This window comes from Dendrobates tinctorius, unplaced genomic scaffold, assembly GCF_039654945.1.
Source record: "Dendrobates tinctorius isolate UK_male_01 unplaced genomic scaffold, ASM3965494v1 ptg000424l, whole genome shotgun sequence".
Taxonomy (NCBI): Eukaryota; Metazoa; Chordata; class Amphibia; order Anura; family Dendrobatidae; genus Dendrobates; species Dendrobates tinctorius.
In genome coordinates, this window is record NW_027362088.1 from 1,532,005 (window position 1) to 1,552,886 (window position 20,882).

A 20,882-nucleotide genomic window follows, 5' to 3' on the forward strand; every position below is an offset into this window, starting at 1 on the left:
GCTCTCCGCTCGGTACAGGCGCTCTCGGTACACGCACGCTCTCCGCTCTGTACAGGCTCCCTCGGTACACGCACAATCTCCGCTCTGTACAGGCGCCCTCGGTACACGCACGCTCTCCGCTTTGTAAAGGCGCCCTCGGTACACGCACGCTCTCCACTCGGTCCAGGCTCCATCGGTAAACGCACGCTCTCCGCTCTGTACAGGCGCTCTCGGTACACGCACGCTCTCCGCTCGGTCCAGGCTCCCTAGGTACACGCACGCTCTCCGCTCTGTACAGGCTCCCTCGGTACACGCACGCTCTCCGCTCTGTACAGGCTCCCTCAGTACACGCACGCTCTCCGCTCTGTACAGGCGCTCTTGGTACACGCACGCTCTCCGCTCTGTACAGGTTCCCTCGGTACACGCACGCTCTCCGCTCTGTACAGGCGCCCTCGGTACACGCACGCTCTCCGCTCTGTACAGGCTCCCTCGGTACACGCACGCTCTCCTCTCTGTACAGGCGCTCTCGATACACGCTCTCCGCTCTGTACAGGCTCCATCGGTACACGCACGCTCTCCGCTCGGCACAGGCGCCCTCAGTACACGCACGCTCTTCGCTCTGTACAGGCGCTCTCGGTACACGCACGCTCTCCGCTCTGTACAGGCTCCCTCGGTACACGCACGCTCTCCGCTCTGTACAGGCTCCCTCGGTACACGCACGCTCTCCGCTCTGTACAGGCTCCCTCGGTACACGCACGCTCTCCGCTCTGTACAGGCTCCCTCGGTAGACGCACGCTCTCCGCTCTGTACAGGCGCCCTCGGTACACGCACGCTCTCCGCTCGGTCCAGGCTCCCTCGGTACACGCACGTTCTCCGCTCTGTACAGGCGCCCTCGGTACACGCACGCTCTCCGCTCGGCACAGGCGCCCTCAGTACACGCACGCTCTCCGCTCGGCACAGGCGCCCTCAGTACACGCACGCTCTCCGCTCGGCACAGGCGCCCTCAGTACACGCACGCTCTCCGCTCTGTACAGCCTCCTTCGGTACACGCACGCTCTCCGCTAGGTCCAGGCTCCCTCGGTACACGCACGCTCTCCGCTCTGTACAGGCGCCCTCGGTACACGCACGCTCTCCGCTCTGTACAGGCGCCCTCGGTACACGCACGCTCTCCACTCGGTCCAGGCTCCATCGGTACACGCACGCTCTCCACTCTGTACAGGCGCTCTCGGTACACGCACGCTCTCCGCTCGGTCCACGCACGCTCTCCGCAGGCTCCCACGGTACACGCACGCTCTCCGCTCTGTACAGGCCCCCCCGGTACACGCACGCTCTCCGCTCGGTCCAGGATCCCTCGGTACACGCACGCTCTCCGCTCTGTACAGGCTCCCTCGGTACACGCACACTCTCCGCTCGATACAGGCGCCCTCAGTACACGCACGCTCTCCGCTCTGTACAGGCGCGCTTGGTACACGCACGCTCTCCGCTCTGTAGAGGCGCTCTCGGTACACGCACGCTCTCCGCTCTGTACAGGCGCTCTCGGTACACGCACGCTCTCCGCTCTGTACAGGCTCCCTCGGTACACGCACGCTCTCCGCTCGGTACACGCACGCTCTCCGCTCTGTACAGGCGCCCTGGGTACACGCACGCTCTCCGCTCTGTACAGGCTCCCTCGGTACACGCACGCTCTCCGCTCTGTACAGGCTCCCTCGGTACACGCACGCTCTCCGCTCTGTACAGGCTCCCTCGGTACACGCACGCTCTCCGCTCTGTACAGGCGCCCTCGGTACACGCACGCTCTCCGCTCTGTACAGGCGCCCTCGGTACACGCACGCTCTCCGCTCGGTCGAGGCTCCCTCGGTCCACGCACGCTCTCCGCTCTGTACAGGCTCCCTCGGTACACGCATGCTCTCCGCTCTGTACAGGCGCCCTCAGTACACGCACGCTCTCCGCTCGGTACAGGCGCCCTCAGTACACGCACGCTCTCCGCTCGGTCCAGGCACGCTCTCGCTCGGTCCAGGCTCCCTCAGTACACGCACGCTCTCCGCTCTGTACAGGCGCTCTCGGTACACGCACGCTCTCCGCTCTGTACAGGCTCCCTCGGTACACGCACGCTCTCCGCTCTGTACAGGCTCCCTCGGTACACGCACGCTCTCCGCTCTGTACAGGCGCCCTCGGTACACGCACGCTCTCCGCTCTGTACAGGCTCCCTCGGTACACGCACGCTCTCCGCTCTGTACAGGCTCCCTCGGTACATGCACGCTCTCCGCTCGGTCCAAGCTCCCTCGGTACACGCACGCTCTCCGCTCTGTACAGGCTCCATCGGTACACGCACTCTCTCCGCTCTGTACAGGCACCCTCGGTACACGCACGCTCTCCGCTCGGTCCAGGCTCCCTCGGTACACGCACGCTCTCCGCTCGATCAAGGCTCCGCGGGACACGCACGCTCTCCGCTCTGTACAGGCTCCCTCGGTACACGCACGCTCTCCTCTCTGTACAGGCGCCCTCGGTACAGGCGCCCTTGGTACACGCACGCTCTCCGCTCTGTACAGGCGCTCTCGGTACACGCACGCTCTCCGCTCGGTCCAGGCTCCCTCGGTACACGCACGCTCTCCGCTCGATACAGGCTCTCTCGGTACACGCACGCTCTCCGCTCTGTACAGGCTCCCTCGGTACACGCACGCTCTCCGCTCTGTACAGGCGCCCTGGGTACACGCACGCTCTCCGCTCTGTACAGGCTCCCTCGGTACACGCACGCTCTCCGCTCTGTACAGGCTCCCTCGGTACACGCACGCTCTCCGCTCTGTACAGGCTCCCTCGGTACACGCACGCTCTCCGCTCTGTACAGGCGCCCTCGGTACACGCACGCTCTCCGCTCTGTACAGGCGCCCTCGGTACACGCACGCTCTCCGCTCGGTCGAGGCTCCCTCGGTCCACGCACGCTCTCCGCTCTGTACAGGCTCCCTCGGTACACGCATGCTCTCCGCTCTGTACAGGCGCCCTCAGTACACGCACGCTCTCCGCTCGGTACAGGCGCCCTCAGTACACGCACGCTCTCCGCTCGGTCCAGGCACGCTCTCGCTCGGTCCAGGCTCCCTCAGTACACGCACGCTCTCCGCTCTGTACAGGCGCTCTCGGTACACGCACGCTCTCCGCTCTGTACAGGCTCCCTCGGTACACGCACGCTCTCCGCTCTGTACAGGCTCCCTCGGTACACGCACGCTCTCCGCTCTGTACAGGCGCCCTCGGTACACGCACGCTCTCCGCTCTGTACAGGCTCCCTCGGTACACGCACGCTCTCCGCTCTGTACAGGCTCCCTCGGTACATGCACGCTCTCCGCTCGGTCCAAGCTCCCTCGGTACACGCACGCTCTCCGCTCTGTACAGGCTCCATCGGTACACGCACTCTCTCCGCTCTGTACAGGCACCCTCGGTACACGCACGCTCTCCGCTCGGTCCAGGCTCCCTCGGTACACGCACGCTCTCCGCTCGATCAAGGCTCCGCGGGACACGCACGCTCTCCGCTCTGTACAGGCTCCCTCGGTACACGCACGCTCTCCTCTCTGTACAGGCGCCCTCGGTACAGGCGCCCTTGGTACACGCACGCTCTCCGCTCTGTACAGGCGCTCTCGGTACACGCACGCTCTCCGCTCGGTCCAGGCTCCCTCGGTACACGCACGCTCTCCGCTCGATACAGGCTCTCTCGGTACACGCACGCTCTCCGCTCTGTACAGGCTCCCTCGGTACACGCACGCTCTCGGCTCGGTCCAGGCTCCCTCGGTACACGCACGCTCTCCGCTCTGTACATACGCCCTCGGTACACGCACGCTCTCCGCTCTGTACAGGCTCCCTCGGTACACGCACGCTCTCCGCTCTGTATAGGCGCTCTCGGTACACGCACGCTCTCCGCTCTGTACAGGCTCCCTCGGTACACGCACGCTCTCCGCTCTGTACAGGCGCTCTCGGTACACGCACGCTCTCCGCTCTGTACAGGCTCCCTCGGTACACGCACGCTCTCCGCTCTGTACAGGCGCTCTCGGTACACGCACGCTCTCCGCTTTGTACAGGCGCTCTCGGTACACGCACGCTCTCCGCTCTGTACAGGCGCTCTCGGTATACGCACGCTCTCCGCTCTGTACAGGCTCCCTCGGTACACGCACGCTCTCCGCTCGGTACACGCACGCTCTCCGCTCTGTACAGGCGCCCTGGGTACACGCACGCTCTCCGCTCTGTACAGGCTCCCTCGGTACACGCACGCTCTCCGCTCTGTACAGGCTCCCTCGGTACACGCACGCTCTCCGCTCTGTACAAACTCCCTCGGTACACGCACGCTCTCCGCTCTGTACAGGCTCCCTCGGTAGACGCATGCTCTCCGCTCTGTACAGGCGCCCTCGGTACACGCACGCTCTCTGCTCGGTCGAGGCTCCCTCGGTCCACGCACGCTCTCCGCTCTGTACAGGCTCCCTCGGTACACGCATGCTTTCCGCTCTGTACAGGCGCCCTCAGTACACGCACGCTCTCCGCTCTGTACATGCGCTCTCGGTACACGCACGCTCTCCGCTCTGTACAGGCTCCCTCGGTACACGCACGCTCTCCGCTCTGTACAGGCTCCCTCGGTACACGCATGCTCTCCGCTCTGTACAGGCTCCCTCGGTACACGCACGCTCTCCGCTCTGTACAGGCTCCCTCGGTACACGCACGCTCTCCGCTCTGTACAGGCTCCCTCGGTACACGCACGCTCTCCGCTCTGTACAGGCTCCCTCGGTACACGCACCCTCTCCGCTGTGTACAGGCTCCCTCGGTACACGCACGCTCTCCGCTCTGTACAGGCTCCCTCGGTACACGCACGCTCTCCGCTCTGTACAGGCTCCCTCGGTACACGCACGCTCTCCGCTCTGTACAGGCGCTCTTGGTACACGCACGCTCTCCGCTCGGTCCAGGCTCCCTCGGTACACGCACGCTCTCCGCTTGGTCCAGGCTCCCTCGGTACACGCACGCTCTCCGCTCGGCCCAGGCTCCCTCGGTACACGCACGCTCTCCGCTCGGCCCAGGCTCCCTCGGTACACGCACGCTCTCCGCTCTGTACAGGCTCCCTCGGTACACGCACGCTCTCCGCTCTGTACAGGCTCCCTCGGTACACGCACGCTCTCCGCTCGGTCCAGGCTCCCTCGGTACACGCACGCTCTCCGCTCTGTACAGGCGCCCTCGGTACACGCACGCTCTCCGCTCTGTACAGGCTCCCTCGGTACACGCACGCTCTCCGCTCTGTATAGGCGCTCTCGGTACACGCACGCTCTCCGCTCTGTACAGGCTCCTACGGTACACGCACGCTCTCCGCTCTGTACAGGCGCTCTCGGTACACGCACGCTCTCCGCTCTGTACAGGCTCCCTCGGTACACGCACGCTCTCCGCTCTGTACAGGCGCTCTCGGTACACGCACGCTCTCCGCTCTGTACAGGCGCTCTCGGTACACGCACGCTCTCCGCTCGGTCCAGGCTCCCTCGGTACACGCACGCTCTCCGCTCGGTCCAGGCTCCCTCGGTACACGCACGCTCTCCGCTCGGCACAGGCTTCCTCGGTACACGCACGCTCTCCGCTCGGTTCAGGCTCCCTCGGTACACGCACGCTCTCCGCTCTGTACAGGCGCTCTCGTACACGCACGCTCTCCGCTCTGTACAGGCGCTCTCGGTACACGCACGCTCTCCGCTCTGTACAGGCGCTCTCGGTACACGCATGCTCTCCGCTCTGTACAGGCTCCCTCGGTACACGCACGCTCTCCGCTCTGTACAGGCTCCCTCGGTACACGCACGCTCTCCGCTCTGTACAGGCGCCCTCGGTACACGCACGCTCTCCACTCGGTCCAGGCTCCATCGGTACACGCACGCTCTCCGCTCTGTACAGGCGCTCTCGGTACACGCACGCTCTCCGCTCTGTACAGGCTCCCTCGGTACACGCACGCTCTCCGCTCGATACAGGCGCCCTCGGTACACGCACGCTCTCCGCTCTGTACAGGCTCCCTCGGTACACGCACGCTCTCCGCTCTGTACAGGCGCTCTTGGTACACGCACGCTCTCCGCTCGGTCCAGGCTCCCTCGGTACACGCACGCTCTCCGCTTGGTCCAGGCTCCCTCGGTACACGCACGCTCGGCCCAGGCTCCCTCGGTACACGCACGCTCTCCGCTCTGTACAGGCTCCCTCGGTACACGCACGCTCTCCGCTCTGTACAGGCTCCCTCGGTACACGCACGCTCTCCGCTCGGTCCAGGCTCCCTCGGTACACGCACGCTCTCCGCTCTGTACAGGCGCCCTCGGTACACGCACGCTCTCCGCTCTGTACAGGCTCCCTCGGTACACGCACGCTCTCCGCTCTGTACAGGCGCTCTCGGTACACGCACGCTCTCCGCTCTGTACAGGCGCTCTCGGTACACGCACGCTCTCCGCTCGGTCCAGGCTCCCTCGGTACACGCACGCTCTCCGCTCGGTCCAGGCTCCCTCGGTACACGCACGCTCTCCGCTCGGTACACGCACGCTCTCCGCTCGGTTCAGGCTCCCTCGGTACACGCACGCTCTCCGCTCTGTACAGGCGCTCTCGTACACGCACGCTCTCCGCTCTGTACAGGCGCTCTCGGTACACGCACGCTCTCCGCTCTGTACAGGCGCTCTCGGTACACGCACGCTCTCCGCTCGGTCCAGGCTCCCTCGGTACACGCACGCTCTCCGCTCTGTACAGGCGCTCTCGGTACACGCACGCTCTCCGCTCGGTTCAGGCTCCCTCGGTACACGCACGCTCTACGCTCGGTTCAGGCTCCCTCGGTACACGCACGCTCTCCGCTCTGTACAGGCGCTCTCGTACACGCACGCTCTCCGCTCGGTTCAGGCTCCCTTGGTACACGCACGCTCTCCGCTCGGCACAGGCGCTCTCGGTACACGCACGCTCTCCGCTCGGCACAGGCGCTCTCGGTACACGCACGCTCTCCGCTCGGTCCAGGCGCTCTCGGTACACGCACGCTCTCCGCTCGGTTCAGGCTCCCTTGGTACACGCACGCTCTCCGCTCGGCACAGGCGCTCTCGGTACACGCACGCTCTCCGCTCAGGCTTCCTAGGTACACGCACGCTCTCCGCTCTGTACAGGCGCTCTCGGTACACGCACGCTCTCCACAGGCTCCCTCGGTAAACGCATGCTCTCCGCTCGGTTCAGGCTCCCTTGGTACACGCACGCTCTCCGCTCGGCACAGGCGCTCTCGGTACACGCACGCTCTCCGCTCAGGCTTCCTAGGTACACGCACACTCTCCGCTCGGTCCAGGCGCTCTCGGTACACGCACGCTCTCCGCTCGGTCCAGGCTTCCTAGGTACACGCACGCTCTCCGCTCGGTTCAGGCTTCCTAGGTACACGCACGCTCTCCGCTCGGTCCAGGCTTCCTAGGTACACGCACGCTCTCCGCTCGGTCCAGGCGCTCTCGGTACACGCACGCTCTCCACAGGCTCCCTCGGTAAACGCACGCTCTCCGCTCGGTTCAGGCTCCCTCGGTACACGCACGCTCTCCGCTCAGGCTTCCTAGGTACACGCACGCTCTCCGTTCTGTACAGGCGCTCTCGGTACACGCACGCTCTCCACAGGCTCCCTCGGTAAACGCACGCTCTCCGCTTGGTTCAGGCTCCCTCGGTACACGCACGCTCTCCGCTCGGCACAGGCGCTCTCGGTACACGCACGCTCTCCGCTCAGGCTTCCTAGGTACACGCACGCTCTCCGCTCGGTCCAGGCGCTCTCGGTACACGCACGCTCTCCGCTCGGTCCAGGCTTCCTAGGTACACGCACGCTCTCCGCTCGGTCCAGGCGCTCTCGGTACACGCACGCTCTCCGCTCGGTCCAGGCTTCCTAGGTACACGCACGCTCTCCGCTCGGTCCAGGCTTCCTAGGTACACGCACGCTCTCCGCTCGGTCCAGGCTTCCTAGGTACACACACGCTCTCCGCTCGGTCCAGGCGCTCTCGGTACACGCACGCTCTCCGCTCGGTTCAGGCTCCCTCGGTACACGCACGCTCTCCGCTCTGTACAGGCTCCCTCGGTACACGCACGCTCTCCGCTCGGTCCAGGCGCTCTCGGTACACGCACGCTCTCCGCTCGGTCCAGGCTTCCTAGGTACACGCACGCTCTCCGCTCGGTCCAGGCTTCCTAGGTACACGCACGCTCTCCGCTCGGTCCAGGCTTCCTAGGTACACACACGCTCTCCGCTCGGTCCAGGCGCTCTCGGTACACGCACGCTCTCCGCTCGGTTCAGGCTCCCTCGGTACACGCACGCTCTCCGCTCTGTACAGGCTCCCTCGGTACACGCACGCTCTCCGCTCGGTCCAGGCGCTCTCGGTACACGCACGCTCTCCGCTCGGTTCAGGCTTCCTAGGTACACGCACGCTCTCCGCTCGGCACAGGCCTCTCGGTACACGCACGCTCTCCGCTCTGTACAGGCGCTCTCGGTACACGCACGCTCTCCACAGGCTCCCTCGGTACACGCACGCTCTCCGCTCGGTCCAGGCTCCCTCGGTACACGCACGCTCTCCGCTCGGTCCAGGCGCTCTCGGTACACGCACGCTCTCCGCTCGGTCCAGGCTCCCTCGGTACACGCACGCTCTCCGCTCGGTCCAGGCGCTCTCGGTACACGCACGCTCTCCGCTCGGTCCAGGCTCCCTCGGTACACGCACGCTCTCCGCTCGGTCCAGGCTCTCTCGGTACACGCACGCTCTCCGCACAGTATGATTAGTCCTCGACCAACACCATAGCGCACGGCGCATGCGTCACATGGTGACTTGGCCGATGCTGCCGCTGATCCAACTGTCACGTGACTGGACGTCATTACGATGCACTACCGCCTCTGTCACTATTTCCCAGAATGCTATATTTTTCTTTCACGCATGCGCATTTTAACAACTAAAGTCACATGTCGTTACTATGACGTATGTGCGCAATGTCTGCTGGGAGTGTTGCAGCTGGAATCGCTGTGCTTGTCGGTTGCTGTAGTTTCTTACGTTTAGTACAGGCGGTCCGTATTGCCCTTTCCGACTACAAGTTCCAGCAGTGACTCCGCGACTGGCGGACTACTGTTCCCAGAGAGCAGTGCGGGGAGCGAGCGGGCGGCCAGGAGCGGCGGGAGGGGGTCGTGGTGACGGAGAGCTGTGTTGTTCTGCCTCAGGGGCCCGGCCGCGGAGGTTTGGCCCCTTTTGGGGCCCTCACTGGCCAATATGTTGGAGACTACGATGGGGGAAGCCAATAATGAAGGTAAATGAGGCTGAGGAGCGGCCTGTGTGTGTGGAGGCTGAGGAGCGGCCTCTGTGTGTGGAGGCTGAGGAGCGGCCTCTGTGTGTGGAGGCTGAGGAGCGGCCTCTGTGTGTGGGGAGGCTGAGGAGCGGCCTGTGTGTGTGGAGGCTGAGGAGCGGCCTCTGTGTGTGTGTGGAGGCTGAGGAGCGGCCTCTGTGTGTGTGTGGAGGCTGAGGAGCGGCCTCTGTGTGTGTGTGGAGGCTGAGGAGCGGCCTCTGTGTGTGTGTGTGTGTGTGGAGGCTGAGGAGCGGCCTGTGTGTGTGTGTGTGGAGGCTGAGGAGCGGCCTCTGTGTGTGTGTGTGTGTGTGGAGGCTGAGGAGCGGCCTGTGTGTGTGTGGAGGCTGAGGAGCGGCCTGTGTGTGTGTGGAGGCTGAGGAGCGGCCTCTGTGTGTGTGTGGAGGCTGAGGAGCGGCCTCTGTGTGTGTGTGTGTGTGTGTGTGTGTGGAGGCTGAGGAGCGGCCTGTGTGTGTGTGTGTGGAGGCTGAGGAGCGGCCTCTGTGTGTGTGTGTGTGTGGAGGCTGAGGAGCGGCCTCTGTGTGTGTGTGGAGGCTGAGGAGCGGCCTCTGTGTGTGGAGGCTGAGGAGCGGCCTCTGTGTGTGTGTGTGTGTGTGTGTGTGTGTGTGTAGGCTGAGGAGCGGCCTCTGTGTGTGTGTGTGTGTGTGTGTGTGGAGGCTGAGGAGCGGCCTCTGTGTGTGTGTGTGGAGGCTGAGGAGCGGCCTGTGTGTGTGTGTGTGTGTGTGTGTGGAGGCTGAGGAGCGGCCTCTGTGTGTGTGTGTGGAGGCTGAGGAGCGGCCTGTGTGTGTGTGTGTGTGTGTGGAGGCTGAGGAGCGGCCTGTGTGTGTGGAGGCTGAGGAGCGGCCTGTGTGTGTGGAGGCTGAGGAGCGGCCTGTGTGTGTGGAGGCTGAGGAGCGGCCTGTGTGTGTGGAGGCTGAGGAGCGGCCTGTGTGTGTGGAGGCTGAGGAGCGGCCTGTGTGTGTGGAGGCTGAGGAGCGGCCTGTGTGTGTGGAGGCTGAGGAGCGGCCTGTGTGTGTGGAGGCTGAGGAGCGGCCTCTGTGTGTGGAGGCTGAGGAGCGGCCTCTGTGTGTGGAGGCTGAGGAGCGGCCTCTGTGTGTGGAGGCTGAGGAGCGGCCTCTGTGTGTGGAGGCTGAGGAGCGGCCTCTGTGTGTGTGTGGAGGCTGAGGAGCGGCCTCTGTGTGTGTGTGTGTGTGTGTGTGTGTGTGTGTGTGTGTGTGTGTGTGTGTGGAGGCTGAGGAGCGGCCTCTGTGTGTGTGTGTGTGGAGGCTGAGGAGCGGCCTCTGTGTGTGTGTGTGTGTGTGTGGAGGCTGAGGAGCGGCCTCTGTGTGTGTGTGTGTGTGTGTGTGGAGGCTGAGGAGCGGCCTCTGTGTGTGTGTGTGTGGAGGCTGAGGAGCGGCCTCTGTGTGTGTGTGTGTGGAGGCTGAGGAGCGGCCTCTGTGTGTGTGTGTGTGGAGGCTGAGGAGCGGCCTCTGTGTGTGTGTGTGTGGAGGCTGAGGAGCGGCCTCTGTGTGTGTGTGTGTGGAGGCTGAGGAGCGGCCTCTGTGTGTGTGTGTGTGGAGGCTGAGGAGCGGCCTCTGTGTGTGTGTGTGTGTGTGGAGGCTGAGGAGCGGCCTCTGTGTGTGTGTGTGTGGAGGCTGAGGAGCGGCCTCTGTGTGTGTGTGTGTGGAGGCTGAGGAGCGGCCTCTGTGTGTGTGGAGGCTGAGGAGCGGCCTCTGTGTGTGTGGAGGCTGAGGAGCGGCCTCTGTGTGTGTGGAGGCTGAGGAGCGGCCTCTGTGTGTGTGTGTGGAGGCTGAGGAGCGGCCTCTGTGTGTGTGTGTGGAGGCTGAGGAGCGGCCTCTGTGTGTGTGTGTGGAGGCTGAGGAGCGGCCTCTGTGTGTGTGTGTGGAGGCTGAGGAGCGGCCTCTGTGTGTGTGTGTGGAGGCTGAGGAGCGGCCTCTGTGTGTGTGTGTGGAGGCTGAGGAGCGGCCTCTGTGTGTGTGTGTGGAGGCTGAGGAGCGGCCTCTGTGTGTGTGTGTGGAGGCTGAGGAGCGGCCTCTGTGTGTGTGTGTGTGTGGAGGCTGAGGAGCGGCCTCTGTGTGTGTGTGTGTGTGGAGGCTGAGGAGCGGCCTCTGTGTGTGTGTGTGTGGAGGCTGAGGAGCGGCCTCTGTGTGTGTGTGTGTGTGGAGGCTGAGGAGCGGCCTCTGTGTGTGTGTGTGTGGAGGCTGAGGAGCGGCCTCTGTGTGTGTGTGTGTGGAGGCTGAGGAGCGGCCTCTGTGTGTGTGTGTGTGGAGGCTGAGGAGCGGCCTCTGTGTGTGTGTGTGTGGAGGCTGAGGAGCGGCCTCTGTGTGTGTGTGTGTGGAGGCTGAGGAGCGGCCTCTGTGTGTGTGTGGAGGCTGAGGAGCGGCCTGTGTGTGTGTGTGGAGGCTGAGGAGCGGCCTCTGTGTGTGTGTGGAGGCTGAGGAGCGGCCTCTGTGTGTGTGTGTGTGTGGAGGCTGAGGAGCGGCCTGTGTGTGTGTGTGTGTGTGTGGAGAGGCTGAGGAGCGGCCTCTGTGTGTGTGGAGGCTGAGGAGCGGCGTGTGTGTGTGGAGGCTGAGGAGCGGCGTGTGTGTGTGTGTGGAGGCTGAGGAGCGGCCTCTGTGTGTGGAGGCTGAGGAGCGGCCTCTGTGTGTGTGTGTGTGGAGGCTGAGGAGCGGCCTCTGTGGGTGTGTGTGTGTGTAGGTGTAGGCTGAGGAGCGGCCTGTGTGTGTGTGTGGAGGCTGAGGAGCGGCCTCTGTGTGTGTGTGTGGAGGCTGAGGAGGGAGCAGTGTGTATATATGGTAATTATATGATTGTGGAGGGGTTGTATATTGGGGGGAGGTTTGTTATAGGAGCGGCCTGTTGGGGTCTTCTGCCCTGGCCTGTTGGAGGAGCAGCCTGTTGGGGTCCTCTGTGCGGCATGATTGGGTCCGGTCCTCTGTACGGCCTGTTGGGGTTCGGGACTCTGTGCTGCCTGTTGGGGGTCCTGTGCGTGTCCTGTTGGGGGTCCTGTGCGCGGGCTTGTTGGTGTAGGTCCTGTGCGTGTCCTGTTGGGGGTCCTGTACACGGGCCTGTTGGTGTGGGTCCTGTGCGCAGCCTGTTGGGGGTCCTGTGCGCGGGCCTGTTGGTGGGGGTCCTGTGCGCGGGCCTGTTGGTGGGGGTCCTGTGCGCGGGCCTGTTGGTGGGGGTCCTGTGCGCAGCCTGGTGGGGGTCCTGTGCGCGGGCCTGTTGGTGGGGGTCCTGTGCGCGGGCCTGTTGGTGGGGGTCCTGTGCGCGGGCCTGTTGGTGGGGGTCCTGTGCGCGGGCCTGTTGGGGGTGTGGCGCTGTGTGTGGTCGGTGATGTGCTGCACTGTATGTGGGGGGCTTGTGCCATATTTTGGGTCTCCTTTTGATTGTCCTTTTCTTGTCTTTGGCAGAATCTGCAATGAGCGGGAAGTCTGTGGCTCAGGTAAACCCTTTACGGTGTTGGCTTTCCGCTGTCCTGTGTGGATGCTGGGGGTCACACTTCCCTGGGTGGTGACGGTGTGTTGGGCCTCCCGGGGTGCTGGGGGGGGGGGTCACACTTCCCTGGGTGGGGACGGTGTGTTGGGCCTCCCGGGGTGCTGGGGGGGGGGGTCACACTTCCCTGGGTGGGGACGGTGTGTTGGGCCTCCCGGGGTGCTGGGGGGGGGGGTCACACTTCCCTGGGTGGGGACGGTGTGTTGGGCCTCCCGGGGTGCTGGGGGGGGGGTCACACTTCCCTGGGTGGGGACGGTGTGTTGGGCCTCCCGGGGTGCTGGGGGGGGGGGGGGGTCACACTTCCCTGGGTGGGGACGGTGTGTTGGGCCTCCCGGGGTGCTGGGGGGGGGGGGGTCACACTTCCCTGGGTGGGGACGGTGTGTTGGGCCTCCCGGGGTGCTGGGGGGGGGGGGGTCACACTTCCCTGGGTGGGGACGGTGTGTTGGGCCTCCCGGGGTGCTGGGGGGGGGGGGGTCACACTTCCCTGGGTGGGGACGGTGTGTTGGGCCTCCCGGGGTGCTGGGGGGGGGGGGTCACACTTCCCTGGGTGGGGACGGTGTGTTGGGCCTCCCGGGGTGCTGGGGGGGGGGGGGGTCACACTTCCCTGGGTGGGGACGGTGTGTTGGGCCTCCCGGGGTGCTGGGGGGGGGGGGGTCACACTTCCCTGGGTGGGGACGGTGTGTTGGGCCTCCCGGGGTGCTGGGGGGGGGGGGGTCACACTTCCCTGGGTGGGGACGGTGTGTTGGGCCTCCCGGGGTGCTGGGGGGGGGGTCACACTTCCCTGGGTGGGGACGGTGTGTTGGGCCTCCCGGGGTGCTGGGGGGATCACACTTCCCTGGGTGGGGACGGTGTGTTGGGCCTCCCGGGGTGCTGGGGGGATCACACTTCCCTGGGTGGGGACGGTGTGTTGGGCCTCCCAGGGTGCTGGGGGGGTCACACTTCCCTGGGTGGGGACGGTGTGTTGGGCCTCCCGGGGTTCACACTTCCCTGGGTGGGCACGGTGTGTTGAGCCTCCCGGGGTACTGGGGGTCACACTTCCCTTGGTGGGCACGATGTGTTGGGCCTCCCGGGGTGCTGGGGGTCACACTTCCCTGGGTGGGCACGGTGTGTTGAGCCTCCCGGGGTACTGGGGGTCACACTTCCCTTGGTGGGCACGATGTGCTGGGCCTCCCAGGGTGCTGGGGGTCACACTTCCCTTGGTGGGCACGATGTGTTGGGCCTCCCGGGGTGCTGGGGGCCACACTTCCCTTGGTGGGGACGGTGTGTTGGGCCTCCCGGGGTGCTGGGGGGGGGTCACACTTCCCTGGGTGGGGACGGTGTGTTGGGCCTCCCGGGGTGCTGGTGGGGTCACACTTCCCTGGGTGGGGACGGTGTGTTGGGCCTCCCGGGGTGCTGGGGGGGGGGTCACACTTCCCTGGGTGGGGACGGTGTGTTGGGCCTCCCGGGGTGCTGGGGGGGGGTCACACTTCCCTGGGTGGGGACGGTGTGTTGGGCCTCCCGGGGTGCTGGGGGGGGGGGTCACACTTCCCTGGGTGGGGACGGTGTGTTGGGCCTCCCGGGGTGCTGGGGGGGGGGGTCACACTTCCCTGGGTGGGGACGGTGTGTTGGGCCTCCCGGGGTGCTGGGGGGGGGGGTCACACTTCCCTGGGTGGGGACGGTGTGTTGGGCCTCCCGGGGTGCTGGGGGGGGGGTCACACTTCCCTGGGTGGGGACGGTGTGTTGGGCCACCCGGGGTGCTGGGGGGGGGTCACACTTCCCTGGGTGGGGACGGTGTGTTGGGCCTCCCGGGGTGCTGGGGGGGGGGGGTCACACTTCCCTGGGTGGGGACGGTGTGTTGGGCCTCCCGGGGTGCTGGGGGGGGGGGGTCACACTTCCCTGGGTGGGCACTAGGGTGACCGGATCTCATATGGGGGGGAAAAAATGTCAGAATCTTGTTCGTCTGGACCCCACAAAACGATTCCCCTTTCCAGATATTGAGAGAGCCAAAATTTGAGCTCGATCAAACGACGTTAACCCGTGCCGCTCGTCGCTCAAAGTTTGAAAAAAATCCAAATTGAGGTATTTTAACCCCTTAACGACCAGGGGTATTTTTGGTTTTACATTTTCATTTTTCCCTCCCCTTCTTTCCAGAGCCATAACTTTTTTATTTTTCCGTCTATATGGCCGTGTGAGGGCTTATTTTTTGCGGGACGAGTTGTACTTTTAAATGACATAATTGGTTTTACCATGTCGTGTACTCAAAAACGGGAAAAAAATTCCAAGTGCGGTGAAATTGCAAAAAAAGTGCAATCCCACACTTGTTTTTTGCTTGGCTTTTTTGTTAGGTTCACTAGATGCTAAATCTGCCCGGCCATTATGATTCTCCCGGTCATTACGAGTTCATAGACACCAAACATGTCTATGTCCTCTTTTATCTAAGTGGTGAAAAAAAATTCCAAAGTTTGCTAAAAAAAAAAAAATTGCGCAACTTTCCGAGACCCGTAGCGTCTCCATTTTTCATGATCTGGGGTCGGGTGAGGGCTTATTTTTTCCGTGCCGGACTGACGGTTTTAATGACACCACTTTTGTGCAGATACGTTCTTTTGATCGCCCGTTATTGCATTTTAATGCAATGTCTTGGTGACCAAAAAAACGTAATTCTTTCGTTTTGAATTTTTTTCTCGCTACGCCATTTAGCGATCGGGTTAATGCTTTTTTTTTATTGATCGGGTGATTCTGAACGCGGCGATACCTAATATGTGTATGTGGGATTTTTTTTTTACTGTTTTATTTTGATTGGGGCGAAAGGGGGGTGATTTGAACTTTTAGGTTTTTTTAATTTTTTTTTTATTTTTAAACATTTTTTTTTTTTTTTTTTTACTTTTGGCATGCTTCAATAGCCTCCATAGGAGGCTAGAAGCTTGCGCAACCCGATTGGCTCTGCTACATATGGGCGATGAGCAGATCGCCCATATGTAGCAGATTTACTGCTGTGCTTTCAGCGCCGACCAACGGGTGGCGCTGAAAGCCTTATGCCTGGAACAACCATAGAGGTCTCATAGAGACCACTGGTTGTCCAGGCAACATGACGCCGACCCCCGATCACGTGACGGGGGTCGGCGATGACGTCATTTCCGGCCCGGCGGCCGGAAATTCTATTTAAATGCCCGCTGTCAGCTTTGACAGCGGCATTTATCTAGTTAATAGGCGCGGGCGGACGGTGATTCCGCTCGCGCCTATTGCGGGCACATGTCAGCTGTTCATAACAGCGGCCACATGTCCCGGCTTTGATGCGGGCTCAGCGCCGGAGCCCTCATCAAAGCAGGGGAGATGTCTGATGACGGACTGTGTCTGTCATTGGACATTAAGGGGTTAAGATTTAGGTATTTTGCATAGTCTGTTAGACTATAAAGAATGTGACAACAACATTGCAGAAATAGCCCTGACCACATTTTCGAACCATTTGTTGTATTTGAATGCAGAGTTGGTGGGATTATCGTTTTTTGATCCCACCATTACAGACAATGAAAAGTTGTTAATGGCTAATAAATTGCTCAGTAGCACAGATGAACCATCAGAGCACGCTAGGGTTGTAAATCCAAAAGATAGGAAAGAAAAATTAAGAGGTAGGAAGTAACCGACTTTAACGACCTTCTGACAAAAGATGAAGAACAAAAGCAATATGTCCTGCAAGTTGTAAGCAAAGGCCGAGCATTATATTCTGACGTTTCAAAAACTACTTTAACAAAAGCTCTAGAATAGATTAGATAACTATGTAAAATTATCAGCTCATGTAGGTTAGCGTGCTCTGATGGTTCATCTGTGCTACTGAGCAATTTATTAGCCATTAACAACTTTTCATTGTCTGTAATGGTGGGATCAAAAAACGATAATCCCACCAACTCTGCATTCAAATACCACAAATGGTTCGAAAATGTGGTCAGGGCTATTTCTGCAATGTTGTTGTCACATTCTTTATAGTCTAACAGACTATGCAAAATACCTAAATCTTAAAATACCTCAATTTGGATTTTTTCAAACTTTGAGCGACGAGCGGCACGGGTTAACGTCGTTTGATCGAGCTCAAATTTTGGCTCTCTCAATATCTGGAAAGGGGAATCGTTTTGTGGGGTCCAGACGGACAAAATTCCAACATCGATTTTTTGCGGTCACCCTAGTGGGCACGGTGTGTTGGGTCCCCTGGGGTCACACTTCCCTGGGTGGGCACGGTGTCTTGGGCCCCCGGGGTGCTGGGGTCACACTTCCCTGGGTGGGCATAGTGTGTTGGGCCTCCCGGGGTGCTGGGAGGGGTCACACTTCCCTGGGTGGTGGACACGGTGTGTTCGGCCTCCCGGGGTGCTGGGAGGGGTCACACTTCCCTGGGTGGTGGACACGGTGTGTTGGGCCCCCTGGGTGCTGGCGGTCACACTTCCCTGGGTGGTAAGCTGGGCCTCCCGGGGTCACACTTCCCTGGGTGGGCATGGTGTGTTGGGCCTCCCGGGGTACTGGGGGTCACACTTCCCTGGGTGGGCACGATGTGCTGGTGGTCACACTTCCCTTGGTGGGCACGGTGTGTTGGGCCTCCCGGGGTGCTGGGGGTCACACTTCCCTGGGTGGGCACGGTGTGTTGGGCCTCCCGGGGTGCTGGGGGTCACACATCCTTGGGTGGGCACGGTGTGTTGGGCCCCCGGGGTGCTGGGGTCACACTTCCCTGGGTGGTGGGCGTGGTGTGCTGGGGGTCACACTTCCCTGGGTGGGCATGGTGTGTTGGGCCCCCTGAGGTCCTGGGGGGGGGGGTCACACTTCCCTGGGTGGGCATGGTGTGTTGGGCCCCTGGGAGGGGGGTCACACTTCCCTGGGTGAGGATGGTGTGTTGGGCCTCCCGGGGTGCTGGGGTCAAACTTCCCTGGGTGGGCACGGTGTGTTGAACCCCCTGGGGTCCTGGGGGGGGGGTCACACTTCCCTGGGTGGGCACGGTGTTGGGCCCCCTGGGGTGCTGGGGGGGGTCCCACTTCCCTGGGTGGGCATGGTGTGTTGGGCCCCCCCGGGGTGCACAGGGTTGTGACTCTGCTCCTTTCTCCAGCAGCCTCCTCAGAAGCGTTCTCGGACCGTTGAAGATTTCAACCGTTTCTGCACCTTCGTCCTTTCATATGCGGGGTACAGGCCGACACCAGCAAAAGAGGTGAGGGCTGAGGGAGGTCCGGGGGTTTGCAGTGAGGGGAGCCGGGGGCTGTATGTGATGGTGGAGGAGGTGGGGAAGGAGTTGGAGGTGATGGAGGAGGGGGTGATAAGTTGGAGGCGCGGGGTATGTAGGTTATTGTGGAGGTAATGGAAGGTATGTGGGGAGTGAAGATAATGGTGCGCGAGGTGATTGTGGGGAAGGTAGGCCTGGAAGTGATGTTGGGGAATGTAGGCAGGCTTGGAGGCAGGGGGAGTGGGTAGTTCTTGAGCCTTTTTGTGTACGGGGAGATGGGTAAGCTTGTAGGTGATGGCAAGTAAGGTAGGTATGCCTGTGGGTGATGGCTTGGTAGGTATGCCTGGAGACGACATTAGGATGGGGGTGGGTAGGTAAGCCTGGAGGAGATGGTAGGCAGGCCTAGAGGCGATGTCTGGATGGGGGGAGGTAGGTAGGCCTGGAGACGACGTTGGGATGGAGATGGGGGTGGGTTGGTAAGACTGGAGGCAATGGTAGGTAGGCAGGCAGGCCTCGAGGTGGGGGAGGTAGGCAGGCAGGCCTGGAGGCAATGTTGGGATGGGGCAGGTAGGTAGTCCTGGAGGCAATGGCTGAGTGGGGGAGGTAGATGGGCCTGCAGACGATGGGGGGAGGGGTATGGCAATCCTGGAGGTGACGGCAGAGCAGGGGAGATAGGTGGGGATGGGGGCCTGGAGGCGATGGCGGGGAAGGGGTGATAGGAAGGCCTGCAGGCTATGGTGGGCCAGCAGAAGAAGGCAGGCAGGCCTGGAGGTGATAGCGGGCCAGGGGAGGCAGGCAGGCATGCCTGGAGGTGGGGCCAGGCGATGGTGGGTGGGCCAGGAGAGGTGATGGCACGCCAGGGGAGGCAGGCGGGCGGGCCTGGAGGCGATGGCTAAGTGGGTGAGGGTAGGTAGGCCTGCAGGTGATGGGGTGAGGGATATGGCAGTCCTGGTGGTGACAGTGGGGCAGAGGAGATGGATGGGGATAGAGGGGCGTGGAGGCGATGGTGGGGAAGGGGTGAAAGGAAAGAGTGGAGGCTATGATGGGCCAGCAGATGGAGGCAGGCAGGCGGGCCAGGAGGCGATGGTGCGCCATGGGAGGCAGTGGTGAGGCGGTGCTGTGGCTCATGAATGCTATTGTCCTCTTTTCTCCTTTAGGAGAAATCATGGAGTCCGCCACGTCCCACCACCCCACACAGGACGGAGGAGAGCGACGGCTGGGATTCCCCAGACCCCCCACACCTCCCACTGACATCGGCGGGCTCGGGTCTCAGCACTATCCAAACTTTTGTCATGAAGGCTAAAGGGCAGAGCGGCAGCAGTAAGCGGCGGGGAGCAGAGCATTCCCGAGTGAAGAGGAGTTCTCGGCGGCGGCGGAGGCAGCGGTACCGCGGAGGGGCTGCGGGCAGGATGAGTGACACGGACACTGATGATGAGGATCTGGGGGAGCCACACATGGCTGCCTCGTCAGCCCCGCAGCCCCCTCCCAGTGCAGAGAGCAGCCGGGACGCCGCAGGCGGCAGCTCCAGTGATGCTGACACCCAGGTGATGGATGAAGACATCATGGTGGACTCAGGTGAGGAGGGGGCGTTGCGGGGCCTCGCGGGGGGCGCTGTGGGGGGTCCTCGCACTGATGCTTGTCTTGCTGCCGGCAGGTGACGACTCCTGGGATCTGGTGACGTGTTACTGTGAGAAGCCGTTTGCTGGGCGACCGATGATCGAATGCAACATCTGCTGCACGTGGGTTCATCTGTCCTGCGCCAAAATTCGCAAGAGCAATGTGCCGGACATCTACTACTGCCAGAAGTGCCGGGAGGGCCGAGGCAGCAGCAAGGAGGAGCCCTGACCCCGCCTCCTGGACTCCTGGTCATGGGACCCTCTGACGCCCTTGTAAATAGTGGACAGAATCTTTATTTTATTTTTTTGTCTCCTGTAAGAAATCCTGTTTGTATCCCAGAAATAAAAGTCCTTGTGTATAGCAGAGGCGGGTGCGGAGTCAGTGCCGAGCCGTCTGCTGGGGATGCAGCAACCTGCTACAAAGGCAGGTCCAGGATCCCTGCACAGCCAAGGAGGTCGCCACCAGCTCCAGAGTGGGGTCTGGATTCATTGCAGAGATGAGGGGGCGCTGCGGTGTCCGGAGTAATTGCAGAGGCAGGTGCGGAGTCAGTGCCGAGCCACCTACAGAGAGTGCTGCAACCTGCCACAGGGGCGGGTCTGTAGACACTGTAGAGACAAGGGGGCGCAGTCAGCTTCAGAGTTGAGGGGAGCACAGCAAGGGCGAGAGTCAGTGGCGAGCTACTAGTAGGGAGTGCTGCAACTTGCTACAGGGGAGGGTCTAGAGTCAGTGCCGAGCAACCTGTGAAGGGTGCTGCAACTTGCTACAGTGAGCAAGTCCAGAGTCAGGGCCGAGCAACCTGCGGAGGGTGCTGCAACAGGGAGCAAGTCCAGAGACAAGGGGGCACCATGAGATTTGGAATCACAGCAGAGGTGGGTGCTGAATCGGCGCTGAGCCACCTGCGGAGAGTGCTACAACCTGCTACAAAGGCGGGTCTAGAGTCAGTGCCAAGCAACCTGCGGAAGGTGCTGCAACCTACTACAAAGGTGGGTCTAGATTCAGTGCCGAGCAACCTGTGGAGGGTGCTGCAACCTACTACAAAGGCGGGTGTTATGAATGGGTCACCGAGGAGGAAAAAACAACACAAGCCAAGTCTCAGAAAACCAGAGGGGTTGGAAAATATGCAGACTGCAGAGCCCTGATCTTACCACACAACTAGCAGCAGTCGTGGAGCGTGCCTACGATGATCCTAGACGCCTCGTCACAACCGGAGAGCTACATAAGCCTAAAGCAGGAAAAGAGGAAAACTAACTGCCCCAGAGCAGACCCCAAAGGAATAGACAGCCCCCCACATGTATTGACG

The 20,882-nt window shown here is 62.4% G+C and overlaps 1 protein-coding gene across 2 annotated transcripts; it reads left to right on the plus strand.

The window, feature by feature from the left end:
• Positions 1-8,887: 8,887 nt before the first annotated feature.
• Positions 8,888-19,945, plus strand: PHF23 (PHD finger protein 23). Of its 2 annotated transcripts, none has more exons than XM_073564054.1 (5): positions 8,888-9,246; positions 12,711-12,742; positions 17,855-17,953; positions 19,123-19,540; positions 19,620-19,945. In XM_073564054.1, the coding sequence occupies exons 1-5, from the start codon at positions 9,210-9,212 to the stop codon at positions 19,808-19,810; spliced, it is 777 nt and encodes a 258-aa protein (XP_073420155.1). In that variant the 5' UTR covers positions 8,888-9,209; the 3' UTR covers positions 19,811-19,945. The 2 variants fall into 2 exon arrangements, with proteins under 2 accessions (XP_073420155.1, XP_073420156.1); XM_073564055.1 differs by having other exon boundaries at positions 17,858-17,953.
• Positions 19,946-20,882: the final 937 nt, after the last annotated feature.

Coding starts and splice junctions, on each gene's coding strand:
- PHF23 (XM_073564054.1), top strand. CDS start 9,210: ATGTTGGAGACTACGATGGGGGAAGCCAATAATGAAG. Junction 17,954..19,122: donor GGCCGACACCAGCAAAAGAG/GTGAGGGCTGAG, acceptor TTTCTCCTTTAG/GAGAAATCATGGAGTCCGCC. Junction 19,541..19,619: donor AGACATCATGGTGGACTCAG/GTGAGGAGGGGG, acceptor TGCTGCCGGCAG/GTGACGACTCCTGGGATCTG.